At 54.1% G+C, this 21949-nt stretch overlaps 1 protein-coding gene across 1 annotated transcript; it reads left to right on the forward strand.

Moving 5' to 3' along the window:
• The first annotated feature begins 568 nt into the window (after positions 1–568).
• MFSD11 (major facilitator superfamily domain containing 11) lies at positions 569–21740 on the forward strand. The gene is made up of 13 exons (XM_056115652.1): positions 569–686; positions 1441–1496; positions 4010–4117; positions 5967–6046; positions 6148–6244; positions 9000–9058; positions 9959–10103; positions 11544–11584; positions 14516–14581; positions 15531–15656; positions 18262–18436; positions 20552–20687; positions 21187–21740. Exons 1-13 carry the CDS (start codon positions 591–593, stop codon positions 21349–21351), a joined length of 1350 nt encoding a protein of 449 aa, XP_055971627.1. The 5' UTR covers positions 569–590; the 3' UTR covers positions 21352–21740.
• Positions 21741–21949: the final 209 nt, after the last annotated feature.

Consider the following 21949-nt stretch of genomic DNA (forward strand, 5'->3'; position numbering starts at 1 on the left):
CCCTCCCGTGCCGCCGGCTCCCCGACCTTCTCGGGGCCCGCTCCGCCGTGGCCGAGCGGGGCGACCCCCTCCCGCAGCCCCCGCCTCCGCTCGGCCCGTCCCACTTCCCCAGAGCGCCCGTTTGGCGACCGCCCGCGCCGCGGGAGCGCGGTTGCGCCTGCGCCTGCGCCGGACGGGGCCGCCCGGGACTCCATCTCCCAGAAGGCCGCGCGGCGCCCGCGGTCAGGTGACCCTCCGCACGTGACCCGCGGTGAGTCAGGCGCGGGCCGCTGCCGCCGCCGCCGCTGCTGCTGCCGCTGCCGCCCCAGCTGCTGCCGCCCGTCGTCGCGCCCCTCAGTCCCCGCGCCGGACGCGCCACCCGGAGCAGCTCGGAGCGCGGCGCCGCGGCGGGCCTTGCGCCGCTCGCTTTTCCCCCACTCGGATCGTGTCCCGGGGATGTCCTAGTCGCGCCCGCGGGGACGGCGTCGCCCCGAGCCAAGAGGTGGACAAGTCCGACTGGGCTGGCCGCCGGCCCCGCTGCCCGGCTTCTCTCCGCAGGCGCGTCCGCGCGTCGCCCTTGACGGGACTCTTCAAGGCACGGCGGAGCCAACATGTCCCCGGAGTCCAAAAAGCTTTACAACATCATTATCCTAGGCGTTGCCTTCATGTTCATTTTCACCGCTTTCCAAACATGCGGGAACGTGGAGGTGAGTTTCCCGTCGAAAGGAAATAAACGCTTTTGCCTCATTTGCACTCCGCTCTTTTTTTTTTCTTTTTGGGTCACACCCAGCCGATGCTCAGGGGTTCCTCCTAGCTCTGCACTCAGGAATCACTCCTGGCGATGCTCGGGGGAACATTTGGGATGCTGGGAATCGAACTCGGGTCGACTGTGTGCAAGGCAAACTCTCTACCTGCTGTGCTATTGCTCCAGCCCCTTGGTGGTCCTTGTGTGGCCGCACCTGTGTCTCCTAGGAGAGAAGAGTTCAGTGGGGGGCTTTTAAGTTTGCTTTTTTATTTTTTTGGTTTGGCTTTTTGGGCCACACCCGGCGATGCACAGAGGTTACTCCTGGCTCTGCACTCAGGAATTACTTATGGTGTTGCGCAGGGGACCACATGGGATGCTGGGAATCGAACCCGGGCCGGCCGCGTGCAAGGCAGATGCCCTCCTGTGCTATCGCTCCAGCCCTGCACTCTGCTCTTTGCCTCTCCTGTCAGTCCTCCCGCGATTTGTTTGGTGGGGATCATTAGGTTGGGCTCACATGGGGAGACACCTCTCCGTGGGGGAATATGCCTTGGATGTGGGGCGAGTCCCGGGGAGTCCGGCTCCATCCCGCCGCCTGCTGCGGCCGGAGCACGTGCACCTTGCTGCCCCTCGGGAATTTGGAGATGGACGTTCTGGGTAGAGGACGGTGGTGAAGATCGTTCTCGCTGATTGATTAGTTTTGTCTCCCTCCCACACAGCAAACTGTCATCAGGAGCTTAAATAGCACCGATTTTCACGGCAGTGGATACACCAGGTATTGTGTCCTGCTCCAGTTGCTTCTCTTGTTTGTTGTTTGTCCAAAGGGCTGGCATGGTTCCTAACCTTTCATAAGCACTCAAATATTGTCACGTTCACATCTGGACGCATCATCAGTTTCCCTGGGTGTTTTTGTGTTTGTTTTTTGTGGTTTTGTGCTTCCTAACACACTTACCTGGAGCTGTTCTATTTTGGCCAAGTATGTAGATCTCAGCCGGAACCCTCCTGCCTCCTGCCTCCTGCCTCCCACTTTGGTTATTTCATCAGTCCTAAACCTCACCTTCCAGATGATACTTAAGATTAAGGGACGTGAATGTGCCTTTATTTATTTTTTGGTCATGCTGGGATAAAACTGAGGGCCTTAAACATGCAAGGCCTGCGCTTCACCATTTGAGCCAGATCCCTGGACCTAAATCTAGCAGTTGAGTCCTAGAAGCCAAAATGATTTTGGCCTTATAAACAGCGGCTAGTAAATGAATCCAGGCCCCACAAATGGCTCTAGTCACATTTTGCTACTGAGTGAATGTACTGGAGGGGCCGGAGTGATAGTACAGCTAGGAAGGCGCTTGCCTTCATTGGCTGACCTGACTTCTATCCCCAGAATCCCATCGGGTCCCCCAAGCACCGCTAGGAGTAAATCCTGAGTGCCAAGCCAGGGGTAAGCCCTGAGCACCACCCACTGTGGCTCCATCAAAAAATTAAGAATAAATTGGTGTACTAGTGTTGGGTAGATAATTGCTGAATACTACTCAAATTAGAGCATTAGGTTGACTTCAGCCGGTTTCAGTTCATAATAAGCGCTACCTTGGTAGTAGTTTTGTTTATTTCTGTTTGGGGGCCACATCCGCTGTGGCCAGGACTTTACTCCTGGCTCTGTGCTCAGGGATTACTCCTGGTGGGGCTCAGGGACCCAGTCTGGGTTAGCCATATGCCAGGCAAGCACCTTTCCCACTGTACTATCTCTTCGGCCCTGGGTGTTTGTTTTGTTTTTCTACTTTTTGGGTTTTGAGGCTACACTTGATTGTGTGGGGGGTTGTTTCTGGCAGAGCCACGAGTCCATGCATGTAGAGCTCGCGCTCTAGGCCCCGGAGCCTCTCTGTAGCCTTGTGGTTATTTATAGCCGGAAGGTGCCTCACAGTTTCCAGGAGTTGTAGCTCACTCTGTAAAGGAGGCCTGAGTAGGGCTCGGGACTCTCTTACCAGCCATCGTGTCCTGGCTGCACCCCACGCCACCTCTGCAACTGGACTTTCCTCCTTTCGCTTCAGGCCTTCCAACCTGTGCTCAGACTTGGGGCCCGCTCAGGGAAATAGTCAGTCAGTAGGCCGGAGAATTCCATGCTAAGAGCCCAGCGGTGCGGATGGGGTGTTACTTAACCTCTGTGTATTTTTAATACTTCACTTAAAAACTATTTTCCTTTTAGTGCCAGAGAGAAAGAGGGGTTTCATACATGCATGGCAAAGTGCCCTACCACTGCACCACATTTCCACATCCTGCTGTAGGACTAGGATAAAGAGCCGGAAAGATAGCAGAGGGGAGGGCTCTTGCCTTACATGCAATCAACCCAGGTTCAGTTTCCAGCACCCCATATATTCCCTGAGCCCAACTGGGAGCGATCCCTGACACAGAACCAGGAGTAAGCCCTGTACGCTACCAGATGAGGCCCAATAAAACAAAATAAATTGAAAAATTTAAAGTAAAGGATAAAATAATATCTTATTGGGGCCAGAGAAATACTCCAGGAAGGAAGGTGCTTGCCTGGGATGCAACTCACCTGGGTTCAATTCCCGGCATCCCATATGGTCCCCGAGCATAACCAGGAGTGATCCCTGGGCACTGTGGGGTATGACCCCCACACCAAAAACTACATAATCACAATGATAATATTGATACTGTCGTAAAATCGTTAACGACTAAGAGAGGAAATACAGGAGCCGGAGGGATAGAGCCACGAGTGAGGTTTGCTTGCCACTGATCCAGGTTCGAATCGGGCACCCCCTATGGTCTCTCGGGCACTGCCAGTAGTTCCTGAATGCAGAGACAGGAGTAACCCCTGGCAACACTAGGTGTGGCCAAAACACAGAAAGCCAAAGAAAAAGAGAAGAGACCATCCGTTCCTAAAGCAGAGCATGTGTTTGCTCCTACTGTGACTTAGCCTCTCGGAACATCTCGCCCAGGGCAGACAGAGAGAGAGAGAGAGAGAGAGCACTCTTGGGACTGGCACTGTCTTTCCTGTGAAGTCTGTAATCTGATGTTGTGACTAACGGCAGTGGGGGTGCATACGAGGTGAAGGGTGTGAGAGCCGGCCCCAGAGTAGGGCCGCAAGGAAGCGCTGGGCCGTGCCGATAGCAGGCCCACTTGGAGTGATCCCTGAGCACAGAGCCAGGAGTCAGCCCTGGGCCTTGTCAGCGGCGGGCCCCCAGACCCCAAATGAAAGCAGACCATGTGGGTGCTCCTTGCTGAGCATCCCTGAGCCTAGAGCCGCGCCGCGCCCTGTCTGTCCCGCCTGTGCAGCATGGCCATCATCTACGGCGTCTTCTCCGCCTCCAATCTCATCACCCCATCCGTGGTGACCGTCGTGGGCCCGCAGCTCTCCATGTTTGCCAGCGGCTTGTTTTACAGGTGAGTCGTGCGGGCGCTCCCCCTTCCTGCCCCTTCAGCGTCTGGGCCCGCAGGTCGGAGGCTTAGCCGGTCCCTGCACCCCCGGGCTCGGGATCCCACGCTGTGGATTCTCATTTGGTTGGTTGGTTTCCATCTTGTAAGCGTGTCACCCGGTGGGTGCTGGCAGGCCTGGGATCTGTGTCCAGACCTTGGCCTGCACGGTGTGGGCCTCGTGGTGAATGCTCGTCTGGAGGTACCTGGGGGAGTCAGGGCCGTGCTTGGGAAACCATGTGGTTCCGGGGATCCAACTCGGCCTCATGTCAGCCAGGCTTGTGCTTTATTGTGTCACATCGCCAGACCTGACCACATTATTTAAAGTTCGGGTGTTTTTTGTGGTTTTTTTTTGGGGGGGGGAGTGTTCTTTGTAGGGGTAGGGGCGAAGGAGCCACACCAGGCTGTGCCAAGGGCTTACTCCTGGGTCTGTGGGTTCAGGGGTCACTCTTGGCAGGAGTAGGGTTCAGGGGACCCTGTGCCATGTCAGTCAGCTGCGTGCAAGCGCCTTCCCAGCTGTGCTGTTTCTCTGGCCTCCAACCACATTATTTTCTTTCTTTGGGGGTCATACGCAGCAGTGCTGAGGGCTTACTCCTGTCTCTGTGCTCAGAGAATACTCGTGGCAGGGCTCAGGGGACCATATAGGGTGCCGGGGATTGAACCTGGGCCGCCACACAGGCACTACCCTACCACTGTCCTATCTCTTCAAACCCAATAGCTGCTAATGTGTGCAATTTCCAAAAATTCTCCACGAAAGTAGTTTGTACAGCGAGCCCCGTGGAGTGTCCATGATTCATGTCAAGTTAGCGAGAGGTGGTTAGATGAAACAGTGCACCTGCTTCCGGGGATGTGCCCGCAAAGAAGCTCCTGGCAAAGGTGACCACATCATCCATTCAGTGTCAGGCTATTACAAGTATCAAAGTAAATAGGGGGCCAGAGCAATAGTATAATGGGGAGGGCATTTGTCTTGCATGCAGCCGGCACAAGTTCGATCTCCAACATCCCATATGATTCCTTGAGCACCTGCAGGAGTAAGCGTCGCTGGGTGTGACCTGAAAAGCCAAAAAAAAAAATTGCATATATATATATATATATATATATTTAGCACTGTAGCCCTGACCTCCCATTGTTCATCGATTTGCTCAAGCGGGCCCAGTAACGTCTCCATTGTGAGACTTCGTTGTTACTGTGTTTGGCATATCAAATACGTCATGGGTAGCTTGCCAAGCTTTGCCATGCGGGCGAGATACTCTCGGTAGTTTGCCAGGCTCTCCGAGAGGGGCGGAGGAATCGAACTCGGGTTGGCCATATATATATATATATGGAGGGCCAGAGTGATGGCACAGTGGGTAGAATGCTTGCCTTGCATGTGGCTGACCCAAGTTCAATTCCCGGCACCACTTAGGGTACCCTGACCCCTCCAGGAGTGATCCCTGAACACAGAGCCAGGTGTAAGCCCTGAGCACTTGACAGGTATGACCCGAAAACAAGAAAAAGTGTTCAGCGAAATGGTGAAGTCCACTAGGTGTCCTCTTTTGTTCCAACACTGGGAAAGTTCTTTGCAGGTTGAACTCGGGAAGAAGAGAGCCGGGAGATAGCACAGCAGGGCGGGCGTTCGCCTCCGCTCCGGCCCCAGCCCCGCGTGTCATGCCCCCAGCCCCGCCAGGAGTGATCCCTGAGTGCAGAGCCAGGAGTCAGCCTGGAGCGCCTCCGGGTGTGGCCCCACCCCAATCGGGAGCCCTCAGAATGGATTCCTCGAGGCATGGCTGCGTCCCCCCTCTGGCGCGTGACCGTAACGCGCTGGCCTGTTGCATTTTAGCATGTACATTGCCGTTTTTATCCAGCCTTTCCCATGGTCCTTCTACACGGCGTCAGTTTTCATCGGAGTCGCTGCTGCTGGTGAGCCTTTGAGTCTCTTTCCTTCCCCGGGGCTTAGATGAGTGTTTCCGCGCGAGCGCTTCCTGGCGTGCGCCTGTGATGGCTTCTGGTTTGAATCGCAGTGCTCTGGACAGCACAAGGGAACTGCCTGACCATCAACTCGGACGAGCTGACCATTGGGAGGAACAGCGGGATTTTCTGGGCACTCTTACAGTCGAGGTAAGAATCCTCTGGTGGCCCCAGCTGCTGTTTGTTTAGTTGGGCCACACTGTTCTTTAGGTCCTTGTGAGGTTGAAAACTCAAGCTCTCGCTTGTTCTTAGCTGCGTATACTCGAGATTTTAAAATGTTACACATTTGGGGCAGAGAAGTTTGGGACAGCACCTTAAGACAGTGGTGGAGGACAGTAGACACTCTGGTGGGAATGTTGGATGCTTGGAACCCCATCACGAAAAGGATTTTATTTTATTTTTTCGGGTCACGCTCAGCAGTGCACAGGGGTTACTCCTGGCTCATGCACTCAGGAATTGCTCCTGGTGTAATTCAGAGGACCCTATGGGATCCTGGGAATCAAACCCGGGTCAGCAGCGTGCAAGCAAACGTCCTACCTGCTGTGCCATTGCTCCAGCCCCACAAACAGGATTTTAAATCAGTGCTTTAACAGCAGTAAGAAGTTTTTTTTCTTTTTTTTGTTTTTTAGGTCACACCTGATGATGCACAGGGGTTACTCCTGGCTCTGCACTCAGGAGTTACTCCTGGCGGTGCTCGGGGGACCATATGGGATGCTGGGAATCGAACCCGGGTTGGCCGCGTGCAAGGCAAATGCCCTACCCACTGTGCTATCTCTCCAGCCTCCAGAAATTTTAAAAATTTGTGTAAATAAAATGTTACTACATTTTGGGGCTGGAGTGGGCTGGAGCGATAGCACAGCGGTAGTGCGTTTGCCTTGCACGCAGCCAACATGGCCGACCCGAGTTCGATTCCTCCGCCCCTCTCGGAGAGCCCGGCAAGCTACCGAGAGTATCTCACCCGCACGGCAGAGCCTGGCAAGCTACCCATGACGTACTCGATATGCTAAACACAGTAACAACAAGTCTCATGATGGAGGTGTTACTGGGCCCACTCGAGCAAATCAATGAACAATGGGAGGACCGTGATACTGTTTTAGGAGAACTCAAAATATGTAGGACCTCCCTCATTGGAACTTATGATTCACAAGCAGAAAATCGGGGCCAGGAAGATGGTAGAGGGGTGAAGAAGGCACGTGCTTTGCCCTGGGCCAATCTGGGTTCCATCCCCAGCCCTGAATGTGGACCCTGAGCATCACCAGGACTGATCCCTGAGTGCAGAGCTAGGAGTCACCTCTGAGCATCACTGGGTGTGGCCCAGGAACTAAAGCAAAACAAAAGGAAAATAATCCTAGCCATAGTGTGTTTTGTGGCTACTGTACTTCGGGACTGTGACTTTATGAATTTCAGTGATTCTCTTTGAATAACTGCATTCTGTCCATCCTGCAGGTAAGAAAACAGAGCTAGTAGCTCTGTGATGGGGCCCAAGCGGTAGCACAGTGGGGTGGGTGTTTACCTTGCATGCCACCGACCTGGGTTTTATCCCCGGCACCCTATCTGGTCTCCAGGAGTGATTCCTGAGAGCAGAGCCGGCAGTAACCCCTAGCACTGTCAGGGTTGGCCCCAAAACAGATGAAGGAGCAGCTCAGTGATTGGGGCCTGGGAGCCAGTGCAGGGGTCAGGACACAGGATTTACAGGGTTAGGACCCAGTTAGGGCCCCGGTTTGATCTCCAGCACTGTCCTCCAGACACTACTGCGCCTGCAGTGAAGCTGGGTTGTGACCTCAGGTCACCTGAGCCCTTCCCAATGAAAGGAACCAGGAACCTCAGTAATTGGTGGCTTTCCGCCCTTATTACCTATATCCCAAAGGCTGATCCTTCCTGGTGTGCTTGCTGTGCTAACTCATTGCTTTTGACAAATCTGTTGAAATTCAAAAGTGAGGTTGATGCTATGACAAATGAGGCGGTGCTTAAGCACCCTTAGGACAGCAGGAAGGGTGTCTGCCTTGCACGTTGCTGACCTAGGTTTGATGCCAAATACCCCATATGGTCCCTCAAGCTCTGCCAGGAGTGATTTCTGAGCGCAGAGCCAGGAGTATGTCCTGAATACCTCTGGGTATCCAAGAACCTTTTTTTTTTTTTTTTTAGGGCGTGAGGTTGGGCCACACCCAGCTATACTGGGGGGGGGGGGTTACTCCTGGCTCTGCATTTATGAATCAACTTTTGGCAGGCTTGTGGGACCATATGGGATGCTGGGGATTAAGGCCAGGTTGACTACGTGCAAGGTAAACGCCCTCCCTGCTGTACGCTGTCTGATCCCCCCCCCCAAGCAGATCTTTGATAAAAAGAATGAGCACTGCACCCTGTTACAGTTTCATGACCATGAACTTTGTCCTGAATATGTACCTTCGAGGGCATGAGCAGCATCTGGCTTTGGTACAGCCTAGTCGGAAGGGTCTCCATGACGAAACCAGAGCAGCAGCCGTTAGCATCAATGTTGGAAATCACGCGCCCAGACACGGAAGGGTGGGAGGGAGGGTGAATCCCTCTCTAGGAAAGTAGGCTCAGTGAAGCATCTCATGCGCTCTAGAGGCTGCCATCCGAGGGCTGTGGTGTACTTCCCCAGAGTTTTCAGATAGGATTTCAGAAGGTGCTTCAGTTTGGGTCCAAGCAGTGATTTGCAGAGTTTCCATAAGTCACATGCTGGCAGTGACTCAAGTGAGCCACACCGGTGTCTCTGAGTCAGATTGCCGTCGTGTGGAAGGAGATTAGAGTCCGTCTGGGTCAGCTAAAGGACCTAGGGCACTAGATGTTTTCAGAGGCGTGTCTCTTTGGGACATTGTGTTATTTTCAAACCTGAGCCTGTGACAGTAACGCGCTGTCCTCTCTCCTGCCTTTGCTCCTACAGCTTGTTCTTCGGAAATCTCTACATATACTTTGCTTGGCAAGGGAAAACCCACATATCAGGTTGGTTATGTTGGTTTTCTTATCTATTTTATTTTTGATTTGCGGACCACATCCAGCAGTTCCCAGGGCTTACTCCTGGCTCTGTGCTCAGGGATCACTTCTGGAGGTCTTTGGGGACCATATGGGGTGCCAGGGATCGAACCCAGGTAGGTAACATGCAAGGCAAATACCACACCCGCTGTACTGTCTCTCTGTCTCCCTAAGTTTCTGTTCTTGGGCCACACCTGTTGATGCTCAGGGGTTATTCCTGCCTCTACACTTAGGAATTGTCCCTGGCAGTAGGCAGGGGACCATATGGAGTGCTGGGGATTGACGGGGTTCGCCGAGTGCAAGACGAGCATCCTACCCACTGTTCTATTGTTCCAGTTCCATAAAAAAAAATTAATATTTATTTTCTTGAGATATGTTCAACATGGAAGAGTCACCCTGCAGCCAAATCCCCATAGAGTGCTCCCTTGGGTTGTTCTACTCTTCGTTCCTGTGACCCTTGCAGCTTACACCTTTTGTCCCTTTTCTTTTGGGTCATATGACCAAACTTGGATTCTTTTTTGCGCCCTGCCAGGCTCCTGGTGGCCCCTCAAGACTTGGAAGAAGGTTATTCTAGGGAAGTCCTGAGTATGCTGATGATTTTTAATGGCTCTTTTAATGGCTTTGTCTCTGCACTTCTTTGAAAGATAAGATTAGGCTCCTTGACTGTTTTCTTCGGGCTTTTAAGATTTTCCTGTAATCGAGAGACAAAGGTCGTCTAGTTCTCGGTTTTTGCTGAGGCTGTGAAGACATAGCGACAGTCTCCCTGGGTCAGAGCAGACCCCGAAAGAGGCCGCCTTGGGGGCATCTATGGGCCGCAACAGCCCCCGAATGCGGCTGACTCGAGGTGTCCGCGTTCTCTCCTCCCTCTAGAGAGTGACCGAAGAACAGTCTTCATTGCCCTGACAGTCATCAGCCTGGTGGGGACAGTCCTGTTCTTCCTCATCCGGAAGCCGGAGCCGGCAAGTATCCTGGGAGAAGATGAGTCTAACGATGACCAGGACATGGAAGGCCCCGAGTAAGCACTTGAACGCATTTCTCTCCTTGGCTTTGTATCCAGTTAATTTTTGGTCTTGGGCGTTTACTCTGGGCTCTGTGCTCAGGGATCACTCCCGTGGTGCCAGAGATCAAACCTGGGTCAGCGTCTGCAAGGCAAGCGCCTCCAGCCCTGCCCCCCCACCTTGGACTTTTTCTTTGTCTTGGCAGTGTTTGATACACACCTGCTGGTGCTCAGGGAACCGTGTGGTGCCTGGGATTTGAACCCAGGTCTGCTGTGTGCAAGGCTTTGCGCCTGTGCTAGGCCTTGGGGCTCCAGCCTCCATCTTTCCCAGGATAGGAATGACCCTCTGCATGGTCTGGGGGAGACTAGCACTTTCTCGGGGGAGCCACAGCGTATGCGGCGGACCAGACATCGAGGCCGGGGGGAGGGGAAAGGAGGAAGCACAGCTGCAGGTGGCCTAACAGCGTTTGGTTTGAGGCCATCCCCATCGGTGCAGGAAGCACTCCTGGTGGGGTTTGTGGAGTGGGGGGCGGGGGGTGGATCCCTTCAGTGCCAGGGATTGAACCACGTGCAAGGCAGACCCACTCACCTGTGCTACCATCTCTGCAACTCCTCGACTCCTCGAGAAGCAGTCTCTTGTGTGTTTTGTTTTGGGGACACACATGGCAAGGCTCAGAGCTTCCTCCCGACGCTGCACTCAAGAATTACTCCTGGTGGTTCTTGAGGGACCATAGGGGGTGCCGGGGATAGAACCCCAGTCAGCTGTGTACAAGGCAAGAGCCCTCCCCACAGTACTGTCGCTCAGGCCCCAAAGCAGTCTTTCAGAAAAGTTCCCTTGGCATGCTTTGATAAACAATTCCATGGGAGTAACATCTCATTGAAGTGTCACAGCTTAGGGGTACAGTATTTTGGGGCTTTGTCATCATTTGGTGTGGAGGCCACGCCTGCTGTGCTCAGGGCTTACTCCTGCCTCTGTGCTCAGCGATCACTCCTGGCAGGCCCTGAGGACCATGGATGGTGCCGGGGATGAAATTTGGGTTGACTGCAGGTTAGGCTAGTGCCCTCTGGGTTGTGCTGTCACTAGCCCCAGGGGTATAGTTTTGTGACCGAGGAAGTGACCCTTTGGGAAAGGGAGGAGCTTGTGTAAACTCACGCTGGCTGCGAGGTAGCGCCCAGACCACACTGCCTCGCCGCGTGCTGAGCTGGTGGAGACGGGACCCCTTTTTCCTGCTGTGTGGAAGGGAGTGGTTCCCCAGGCTTGGCGCCGTGCTCCACGACTTGCCCACACAGAGCCTCCTGGCACTAGGACGTGTTCCCCACTTCGGGACACACAGCCTGGCAGGGTCACCTGCGGGCTGAGGGCCTTGGACCCACCGCAAGTACAGCCATGAGCACGGCTTGCTCTCGCCTCGGTTTCCCGGGAGTGGAACGGTCACTGCCTGCCCTCTTATCTTCCAGGTCCCCACAGAGCAACCTGGCGAAGGCGCTCGACGCGTTCAGTAAGTGCTTCCTAGTCAGAGGGCGAGTGTGTGGTTGTAGTTTCCATGACTGAGTCACCGACCTCAGTGTGGGGGCCTGTTCGTTGTCATACCTGGACTTCACAACAGGACCCTGCTATCCCCGTGGGACAGGACATCACCACAATCCCAATGGCTCTCGGCTTTGCCACAGGGAGTGGAGGGGTGGGGTGGGGGGAGCATGCCTAGAGGTGCTGGGCACAGTACAGCCAGGCCCCTGGACACTTGGTCAGGAACCTCAGGGTTGAGGGCGAGGACCGCTGTCACAGGCTCACCAGGGGCACGAAGGCAGGAGGGTGGCGTGTCTGCCTGTTGGCCCATTACCAGGCTCCAGCAGCCCTTCCCAAGGAGCTGGACAGACCCAGCATCAGGGGCTCGCGGGTCTGTCCTCGGGTAGGGGTCAGTTTGGGGAGGAAGAAGGCAGCACCCCAAAAGGTGAGGCGCTCTCGGGCAAGAGGACAAAATCACATGGGGTGAGGGTGGCTCCGGGAGCACCTGAGATGATGGGGGTCAGGACGGAGGCACGTGCCCACGTGATGCTCCTGAGAGCCGGGAGCGCCTGGGCACGTGGCCTCCAATCCGGGTGGCAGGGATGCTCTCGGGGATCCCGCTGCAGCTGGAGAGAGGATAGTGGGGGTGCCTGCCCTCCCCGACACCCAGAGGGTCCTCGGAGTACCACCAGGAGTGATCCCTGAGTGCAGAGCCAGGTGTAGCCCAAACCCCTCCCCTCCCAGTAAAAAATAAAGATGAGACAGGAGAGGAAGCGGAAAGCGGGGTAATATGAGTTCAGGGGAGAACACGGCTTCTCCAGATCCCCACAGCGAGCTGGGCCAGCAAGAAACAGACAGAGCGACACTCGGACCAAAGGGACAGCACAGTGGGGAGGGCGCTTGCCTGGCATGCGTCCGGTCCGGGTTTGATTCCCAGCACCCAGTATCATCCCCCGAGCACCACCAGGAGTGATTCCTGAGTGCAGAGCCAGGAATCAGCCCTGAGCATCCCTGGGTGTGACCCAAAAAGAAAAAAAATTGCAAGACTGTTTGGGGGCCACACCTGGCTGCTCAGGGCTTCCTCCTGGCTCAGGGATCACTCGCCGCAGAATTCAGGGGACCTTGTGGGATGTCAGGGATTGGACTGGGGTTGACCGTGTGCCAGGCAAGTACCAACCCCGCTGTACCGTCTCTCCGGCCGTTCCTTACTTGTTCTTAAGACCGACTTGTCAGAAATGAGTAGACGTCTGTGAAATGTTTCCACCTGTACTGGAACTGTTCCATAATAGGATTATCCGGAGGAAATAATTAAGACTTCCTGTCATTTAACTACAAAGGTGTTTATAATAGTGCGAAACTGAAAGTAATTTGAGGCATTAGCTGTATATCCAACGGAATTACACGCTCCCCACTAAAATAATCATTGGTAAATATTTACTGTGTGATGTGGAAACAAAGGATAAGAAGCAAAATAGAAACGGTGACGCTTGTTTTTATAGGAAAAAGGAGACTCCTGAAGGTGTTTGCGCCTCTGGGTTTCAGTGGCTCCTGGAGCTGTCGAATCTGCTGGTTACATTTCACTTTTTGTCTTTCTGTATAAATTTTTCTTTTTAATTTTCAAATTTTAATTTAATATTTTTTGCTGTGTTTTATTTAATATCATTATGTTTTGATTGAATCACCTTAACACAGTTACAAAGTTGTTCATGATTGGGTTTCAGTCATTCCAGCACTAGTTTCTTCAGCAGTGTAAATTTCCCACCACCTGTGTCCCCAGTTTCCCTCCCACCCCCCCCCCCCCCACACACACACACCACACACGTTTAACTGTTTAATGTTCACCTTTTTTTCATCTTTTATTGTGTCTGGTGCTGGGGATCGAACCCATTTCTCACCCACACAAAGTGAGCGCTTTCCCACTAGCCTGGCCTTGCTGGCTTTGAGTTTATTCAGTATATGTACAGGATTTCTTCAGAATGTCAGACGATCTCATTGGCAGTTGCCGCCCCGCCCAGCACCCCTTCCCCGAGCTCCCTCGCGTACACCTGGGCTGGCTGATGGTTTCTACCTGCTCTTCGGGCGCCTGTAGTTTGGGTGGTATCTGTTGTGTGAGGATGTGCTTCCAGGGGTGTTTGCCGAGTGCCAGCAGGGTCACTAAGCCATGTGGTGGCCTGGGCCTGCCCCCCCGAGGCGCTGCTGGGGTCTGCATGCTCTGTTACTGTGATCTGAGGGAGTGTGACCCTCGTACCTGAGGGTTTGTGTTTTCCTAGCGACTGGTGATGCGGAACCTACTTTTATATCCTCGTGGGCCTTTTGCAGATCTTTGGAGAAACGTGTGCTCAGATTTTTACCCACTTTCTTTCTCTTGGGGCCACACCCAGTGATGCTCAGACGTTCCTCCTGGTTGTGCTCTCAGGGACCCTGGGGGATGTTGAGAAACCACATGGGATGCTGGGATTGACCCTAGGTCGGCCACGTGCAAGGCAGCGCCCACCCCGCTGCTCTGTCGCTTGGACCCCCGAGTGGGATATTCCTAGAGGCGCATCTTCCATTGCACTTTTTCATGCAGTGGTGTAGAATCGGATGGAGGGCCACCATGCTTAACTCCCAGCCCAGCCTGAGGCCTCAGCGATGCACCCCAACCTTGAGTCAGGCCTGCTGAGCTAGTCCGCTGTTGGGTGATCTCTCCTCTGTTTCAGAAGCCAAGGGGTGCTGAGGAAACGGGGCCCTAGACTCAGCAGCAGTGGAACGTCACACTTATGGGGTGCATTTAGTTCATCCCCCTTGACGCTTTGCCGTCCTGGTGTTGTTTGCGGACATTATGGACGGGTGACAGGAGGGACGGTGTCACTATGGAAGAACAGTGGCTCTTGTGATGAATCTCAGTTGCCACCCCCCCAACCAAATGATTTTCTTGTTTCAGAAAAGTCTCTGAAGTTATGTGTCACCAAAGAGATGCTGCTTCTCAGCGTCACCACCGCATACACAGGTAAGAGCTGGACAGCGACTCCACTGATGGCCTCAGCCTCCCTTCTGGGCCCTGGGCTCAGCCGAGCACTTATTTCCTCTGGAAGTTGCCAGAGGTGGGCTGGACTCATCTTTCTTGTGCCTTGTGCCCTGAAGGGGGCGCCCTCCCAGGGCCTTGGCCATGACCTCCTGCCCTGCAGGGGAGTGAAATGTTTTAGCTAGTAGCCAGGTCTCACAGGAAGGGCAGAAGGAACGAAGGACAAGAGTCACGGCCAGCTTCAGGCCTGGCGCCACCCAGAGCTGCGCCCATCGTGTTCTTCCGGCAGGTCCCAGGTCAGCCCCAGTTCCACGTGGGAGGGCTCCCCAGGAAGGCAGGGAAACAGGGTGGGGGTAGGACTTCTTTAGGGCATTAAGAGTTACCCCTGGAAAGAACCAGAGTCCATCTTCCTGGCTTTGGGGGGTGGTTTCTGGTGTCGGGAGTGAAGTCTGGCTCACCACCAGATCAGCGTGGCTGATCGTGGGCCTTGAAGCAGGGGCCCCGCTGGCCATGTCTGCTGTCCGGGCCTCCCGGGTAGCTCAGCAGCGAGGGGAGCATGGGGCGGCCCTTCCCACCTTCCCAGGTCCTGCTCTGTGTGTGGTGGAGTCAGGTCTCCACCGGTCTGCCTGTGTGTCGCTCTCTTATCTTGGAAGTGATTTTCCTGGGGGACGGGGCTTAATTCTAGCCTTTGGGCCAGTCAGGAGAATGTGTCAGTTTTCTAAGCACGTGTCCGAGTCCCATGGACACGGACCCTGAAGCTAAGGCTGCTCTCCGGCCATCACCGTGATGAGCCGAGGGTAGTGCTGAGCTCGGTCCCCCTTTGGCGTTGACGTCTCGGCCGCGTGGAGTTGAGTCCCTTGAACGGGTGCCCGCTGCCGCTGTGGGGCTGGTTCCGTGGCAGAGCTCAGGGGCCTGAAGCGTGGCTGTTCCCCAGGTCTGGAGCTGACTTTCTTCTCCGGCGTCTACGGAACCTGCATTGGTGCTGTCAACCAGTTTGGGGCCGAAGAGAAAAGCCTCATCGGGCTTTCTGGAATTTTCATCGGCATTGGGGAAATTTTAGGTTAGTGTCATTTAAAACTCCTGCTTTGCATGACTTATTATAATAAAACTTTTCTTGGGAATTGCACCCAACAGTACTCGGGGCACACCTGGTAGGCCCAGGGACCCTCTGGGCTGCTGGGGACCAAACCCAGGCCAGGCGTGTGCGGCAGGCGCCCACCCGGTGTTCGTTGCTGCGCCCGGAACTCTGAAGGGTGCCTTCCCTCTCTGCCCATGCATGCGTATATATTTCCTTTGCCTTTTTCTTCTTACCCAAAGGGGTGGGTCCTTGCTTTTCTTTACTAATATACATTCTAAAATAACAAATATGGGCTGGAGCGGTATTACAGCGGATAAGGTGTTTGCCTTGCACGTGGCTGACCCGGGTTCGGTTCCCAGCATCCCATATGGTCCCCTGAGTACCGCTAGGGGTAATTCCTGAGTGCAGAGCCAGGAGTAACCCCTGAGCTGATATCACCGGGTGTGACCCAAAAAGCAAAAAAAAAAAAAAAAAGTAAATTCTAAGGAAGCTTAGTGTTTTCTGGCAGGAGAGGTTGGGCTGCATCTGGTGATGTCAGAGCTGCCCCCAGCTTCTGCTTAGGCGTCACACCTGGCAGTGATTGGGGAACTTTATGTGGTGCCAGGCATTGAATCAGGTCGGCCCTATCCAAAGCAAGCGCCTTATCACTGTATTATCTTTCTGGCCCCTAAGATAAGTAAGATTCATTTTGTGTGTTTTTGTGGGGTGCTCAGGTCTTATTCTTGCTGTGTACTCAGCGATTATTCCTGGTGGTGCTTAGGAAACCCTATGGGGTGTCAGGGGTCAAACCTGGGACAGTTCAGTAACTTTATTTTGTTCCCCCCCCAACCCCTGATCAAATTAGTTATTGATTTATTTTATCCTTTTTGGGGGGCGTTGTTGGGGGTGCTGTACCCGGTGATGCTCGGGGTTTACTCCTGGTTCTGCCCTGAGGAATTATTCTTGGCAGTGCTTGGGGGATCATACGGGATGCCGGGGATCGAGCCCACATCAGCCATGGGCAGGCAGGCACCCTGCCACTGTCTATGGCTCCAGCCTCCGTCCAGTTCACCTTTTCAAAGAATCAGATTTGATCCCTGACCTGATCGTGGATATTTCTGTTCTCCACTCTTTGTTTCTGCTGCTTTCCCCATGTTTTTCTTTTCTTTTGCCTTGGTTCTGGTTTCTTGAGATGAGGGAATATAGTTTACATTTAATTCTTTCATTTTGATTCTTGCTGGTGCTTCGCAGGCTCTTTCTTTTCTTTTACTGTAAAAGTTAGCATACAAGTGACCGCTGTAACCATTTTGAGCACACAGGCCTTTGGCAGGAAGCATTTGCCCTTCTTGTTTGTTTTTGGTTTGGGGCCACACCCAGTGACGCCCAGGGCTTCTGCCTGGCTCTGCTGCACAAAAGAATCTCTCCTGGCAAGCTTGGGGGACCACATGTGTTGCCGGGGATTAAACCTGAGTCGGCCTTGTGAAATACTTTTATTTGTACCATTGTTCCCTGAGGCCTCGCCTCAGGAGTCCCGCTCCTTTACAACTTGCGGCACTAACCCTTGTGTGCAGGTGCAGGACAGCTTAACATCACCTCGCCAAGGCCATTTGGGTTGCTCTGAGCACTGTCTCCAAGTTCCTGCTCCAGGGGAAGTCTGTGTCTCCGGGATAAAGGTGCCCAGGATGGGGCAAGGAAGATAATGCAGCAGGGGCGCTCACCTTGCTTAAATAACCCAGGTTCTATCCTTGGCATCCCATAGGGTCCCTGGGTGCCACCAGGCGTGATCTCTGAGCACTGCTGGGTGTTTTTCAGAAACAAAAGTGCCCGTTAGAGCAGCTACCGGGGGCTAGAGCGGTAGCACAATGGGTAGGGAGTTTGCCTTGCACATGGCCGACCCAGGTTCGATTCCCAGCATCCCATATGGTCCCCAAGCACCACCAGGACTAATTCCTGAGTGCATGAGCCAGGAGTAACTCCGGTGCAACGCTGGGTGTGACCCAAAAAGCAAAAAAAAAAAAAAGAGAGAGAGCAGCTCCCGGGGGGAGTCTGGCAAGTGTGTTTGCAGCGCTGGAGGAACAGCCGTGCCATCTGCCAAACGTCTGCTCCCCGACACGCCTCACCCCTGTGAAGGAGCGATTGGGGCTTTCTGCACCTGCTCCAGCCTTTGCAATCCCGCACTCAGCAGTGCCCAGGGACTCTTCTGAGTGCCGAGCTTGGGGATCGCCACTCCCAGCGGTCGGTGGGCTCTGCCTCGTGCGCAGGGAGTGCCTTGGCTCCTGGGCGTCTCTCGGACCCGTGGCCCCTGGCTTAGCTTTGCCGAGGAAGGTCTGAATTGATACCTGGGGGTTCAGTCAGCGTTTCTTTAATGGGGACGGAGGTCGGTGGAGGTAAATGGTCTTCAGGGGGCAGAAACGCATGGAGAAGAACTTCGAGAACTTGGCTGGTGAGAAGCATGGGGGGGAGGGGTTGGCTGGGACATCGTTGCTGCAGCATCTCCCTCTGGAGGCGCCTCGACATGCTGAATGCCCGAGAACCTTCCTTCTCTGACTGGGGTTGGGGGGTGTGTGCCTGGCGCCAGGGTCTCTCATGTCTGCCGTCTGGCCCGCAGGTGGCAGTCTCTTCGGCCTGCTGAGCAAGAACAGCCGCTTTGGAAGGAACCCCGTCGTGCTCCTGGGTGTCCTGGTGCACTTTGTGGCTTTTTATCTAATATTTCTCAACCTGCCCGGGGACGCCCCCCTGGCCCCCGTGGAAGGGACCAACAACAGCGCTTACATCACGCCCAGGTACGGCTGCCCGGACCAGCGGGGCCTCTGTCTTCATCTCCTTCCTTTTTGGGGCTTGGGCCATGCCTGACAGTGCTCAGGCTGACTCCTGTCTTTGTGCTCCCGGATCACTCCTGGTGGGGCTCGAGGGACCAGGCAGGGCGCCAGGGATCAAACTTGACTCAACTACATGGGAGGCAAGTGCCGTAAACCTGGTACTGTCCAGCCCAGTGGCTCCATATTTAAAACAGAGGCAGACACTTTTCTGGGTGCTAAAGTGCCATTTTTGTATTTGTTTTTGTTTTCTCGGTCGCACCAGTGGTGCTCAGGGCTTACTTCTGGGTCTGGGCTCAGGGATCACTCCAGTGGGGCTCAGGGGACCTTATGGGGTGTTACGGATCCAACAGGTCGGCAGCGTGCCGGGTAAGTGCCCTCCCCACTGTCGCTGCAGCCCCTGAAGTGCCATACTAGTAAGGCCACAGGCTTAGGAGTCGCCAAGTGCTGGCGTAAGAAGCCACCAGGAGTCCTGAGTGATTTTGCAATCGTTGACTTTTTTTGTTCTTTATTTTGTATTTTTTTTCTTTTTGGGTCACACCCAGTGATGCACAGAAATTACTCTTGGTGGTGCTTGGGGGACCATATTTGATGCAAATGTCCTGCCTGCTGTACTATCACTCCGGCCCATGATCTTTCTTTTGTTCTTTCTTTTGTTCTTTCATTCTTTCTTTTGATTTTTGGGTTACCCCTGGCTCTGCACTCAGGAGTTACTCCTGGCAGTGCTCAGGGGACCATATGGGATGCTAGGAATCGAACCCGGGTCAGCCGCGTGCAAGGCAAACGCCCTACCAGCTGTGCTATTGCTCCAGCCCCTGTTCTTTATTTATTTTTGTTCTTTATTTTTGAACAACACCTGACTACGGGGATCTCTCCTGGTGGGGCTCCAGAACTGTCCTTGGTACCAGGGATTAAACCCAGTTGGCGGCGTGCAAGCCGGGCTCCCTCCCCGTTGTATGTTGGCTCGTGCAGTCACTGGTTTAACCTTTTCCGCTGCATCTTGTCCTCAAGTTATGAAGCGGGGGACCCTATGTTTCTGGCTGGAGTTTCCTCTCTCGGCTCTATGAGCAGTGACATATTCCCCAAAAGTGTCTATAAAGCCAACAAATAATTAAAACTTGGAAGCAGGGCCCAAGTAGTACAGGGTTAGCTACACAGCATCCCTTGGCCCTGGCGCTGACCCTCCAGCCCACTCGTCTGAGAGCCGCCAGGAGTGAGCCCTGGGCCACCAGAGCAGTAACTTTTGAGATCCAAAAAGCAAAAAAAAAAAAAAAAAAAAAAGTAAGAAAAGAAAATTAGGGGTCAGAGCAGTGGTATAGCAGGTAGGGCATTTGCCTTGCACACAGCTGACCGGGTTTCATGCCCGCACCCCATATGGTCCCATAAACCTTCCAGGAGTGATCCCTGAGTGCAGAGCCAGGAGTAACCCCTGAGCATCAATTGTGGCTCAAAACAAACAAGAAAATTAAATGTGAAGAAAAAATGATTTTGAGGGCCAGATAGATAGTCTAGAGGTTAAGGCACTTGCCTCGCATGTACCAACCTGGGTTCGATCCCCAGCACCCCTTATGGCCCCCTGAGCAACACCACAGTTGACCCCTGAGCACAGCTGGGTGTGCCCCCCACCATAAAAAACATAAAGTTTTTGTGGGTGGATGGTTTTACTTTATGTTGGGAGCGGAGGTGTTGGGGCCACACCTGGCTCTGCTCTCAGGGATTAGTCCTGGCGGTGCTCGCTCGGGGGACCATATGGGATGCAGAGGCTCGTGTTCCGTCAGCCACACACAAAGCGAACACCGTCTCCGCCATGTCCTTTCTGGCCCGTGGCTTTAAGTTCTCAGTGGCTCTCTAAAATGTGGTTGAGGGGCTGGAGCAATAGCACAGCAGGTAGGGCATTTACCTTGCATGCGGCTGACCCAGGTTCGATTCCCAGCATCCCATATGGTCCCCTGAGCACCGCCAGGGGTGATTTCTGAGTGCAGAGCCAGGAGTAACCCCTGTGCATCGCCGGGTGTGATCCAAAAAGCAAATAAAAATAAAATGTGGTTGAGCCTCACTGTGACTCGTCATTGTCTTACTCAGCAAAGAAGTGGCCATCTTCTGCAGCTTCCTGCTGGGCCTGGGAGATAGCTGTTTCAACACGCAGCTGCTCAGCATTTTGGGGTTCCTCTACTCTGAGGACAGTGCCCCTGCCTTCGCCGTCTTCAAGTTTGTCCAGGTAGCATCATCTGCAGCTGGGTAGAGTGCTGGCTTTGTTTTCTTTGGGTGTTAGCTTCCGGGTTTACTTCCTCCTAGGGGATTTCTGATTAGAGCTGGGAAGCCCTGGGAGCGTGACCCCGGTCCCCCGACACCCCATCACGAGAGACTGCATTCAGGAGGCCAACGTGCAGCTCCGAGCACCCTGAACGGAGATGCTGGAGTCCATTCTCAGGGGAGACGGGCAGTTCTCACTGTGCTTGCACATTGTCCTGTACTGTGGTTTTCACAAAGGAGATGGCTCAAAGGCTGAGCCCTCCTTTGCCCCCGCCAAGTGAACTAAACAAACAAAAAAGGGGGCTGGAGCGATAGTGCTTGTTGGGAAGAGTTGGTGCGTGTTGGGAGGTGTTGGTGGGTGCTGGGGGGCATTGATGCGTGTTGGAGGGTGTTGGGGAGTGTTGGTGCTTGTTGGGCAGCAGCGCATTCCTGGTGCGTGTCCTGAACCCGCTGTTTCTCCCCAGTCCATCTGCGCAGCCCTGGCGTTTTTCTACAGCAACTACCTTCTCCTTCACTGGCAACTCCTGATCATGGTGGTCTTCGGGTTCCTGGGAACCATCTCCTTCTTCGCCGTGGAGTGGGAAGCTGCCGCCATCGTGGCGCGGGGCTCAGACTACAGGAGCATCTGATTCTGGGTGCATCGGGAGAGCCTGTCTCAAGGGAGCACAGCGGGTGATGAAGGGTGAGGCAGAACCCGCCCCTCACACCATCCAACCGTCTGACCGACCCGCTCTGTCGGCCTTCCCCGGCACCACTGTGAAGCAGAGACAGTGAGGGGAGCCTGCCCTGCCCCGGGCTTGCACGTGTGCAGTTCACTGTCTCGCTCTTTCCAGTCATGGTCCTGAATGTCATCGCTTGCTTCTTCCCGTCCTCACGGGTTCCCTCATGGGGCCGGAAGCCAGTAAGGTCCCGCCCGAATGGAGCAGGCGTTGCCCTAGAGTGGGGTGCAGAGGACACCCCGCCACGACTCCTCGAATGTTTAAATAAATCATGAGATGCCGCACTGGTTTCTTCTTCACATGTTTGTCTGATTGGTTTCCATAGCTGGTGGCTCACAGTGACGAAGCGAGGTAAAGATTCAGTCTCCAAAACAGGAATCTAGCACTTGTAAATGAATAAAAAGCACATTCAAAAAAATAAAGCATAGTTACCGAAAGATGATGTTTGCTATCACTTGCCTTAGAAGATGGAATGCGGGGGCCGGAGCGATGTGGTAGCGGGTAGGGC

The sequence above is a fragment of the Sorex fumeus genome, unplaced genomic scaffold, assembly GCF_029834395.1.
Source record: "Sorex fumeus unplaced genomic scaffold, SorFum_2.1 ptg000029l, whole genome shotgun sequence".
Lineage (NCBI taxonomy): Eukaryota > Metazoa > Chordata > Mammalia > Eulipotyphla > Soricidae > Sorex > Sorex fumeus.

Coding starts and splice junctions, on each gene's coding strand:
- MFSD11 (XM_056115652.1), top strand. CDS start 591: ATGTCCCCGGAGTCCAAAAAGCTTTACAACATCATTATCCTAGGCGTT. Junction 1,497..4,009: donor CACGGCAGTGGATACACCAG/GTATTGTGTCCT, acceptor CCGCCTGTGCAG/CATGGCCATCATCTACGGCG. Junction 9,059..9,958: donor AGGGAAAACCCACATATCAG/GTTGGTTATGTT, acceptor TCCTCCCTCTAG/AGAGTGACCGAAGAACAGTC.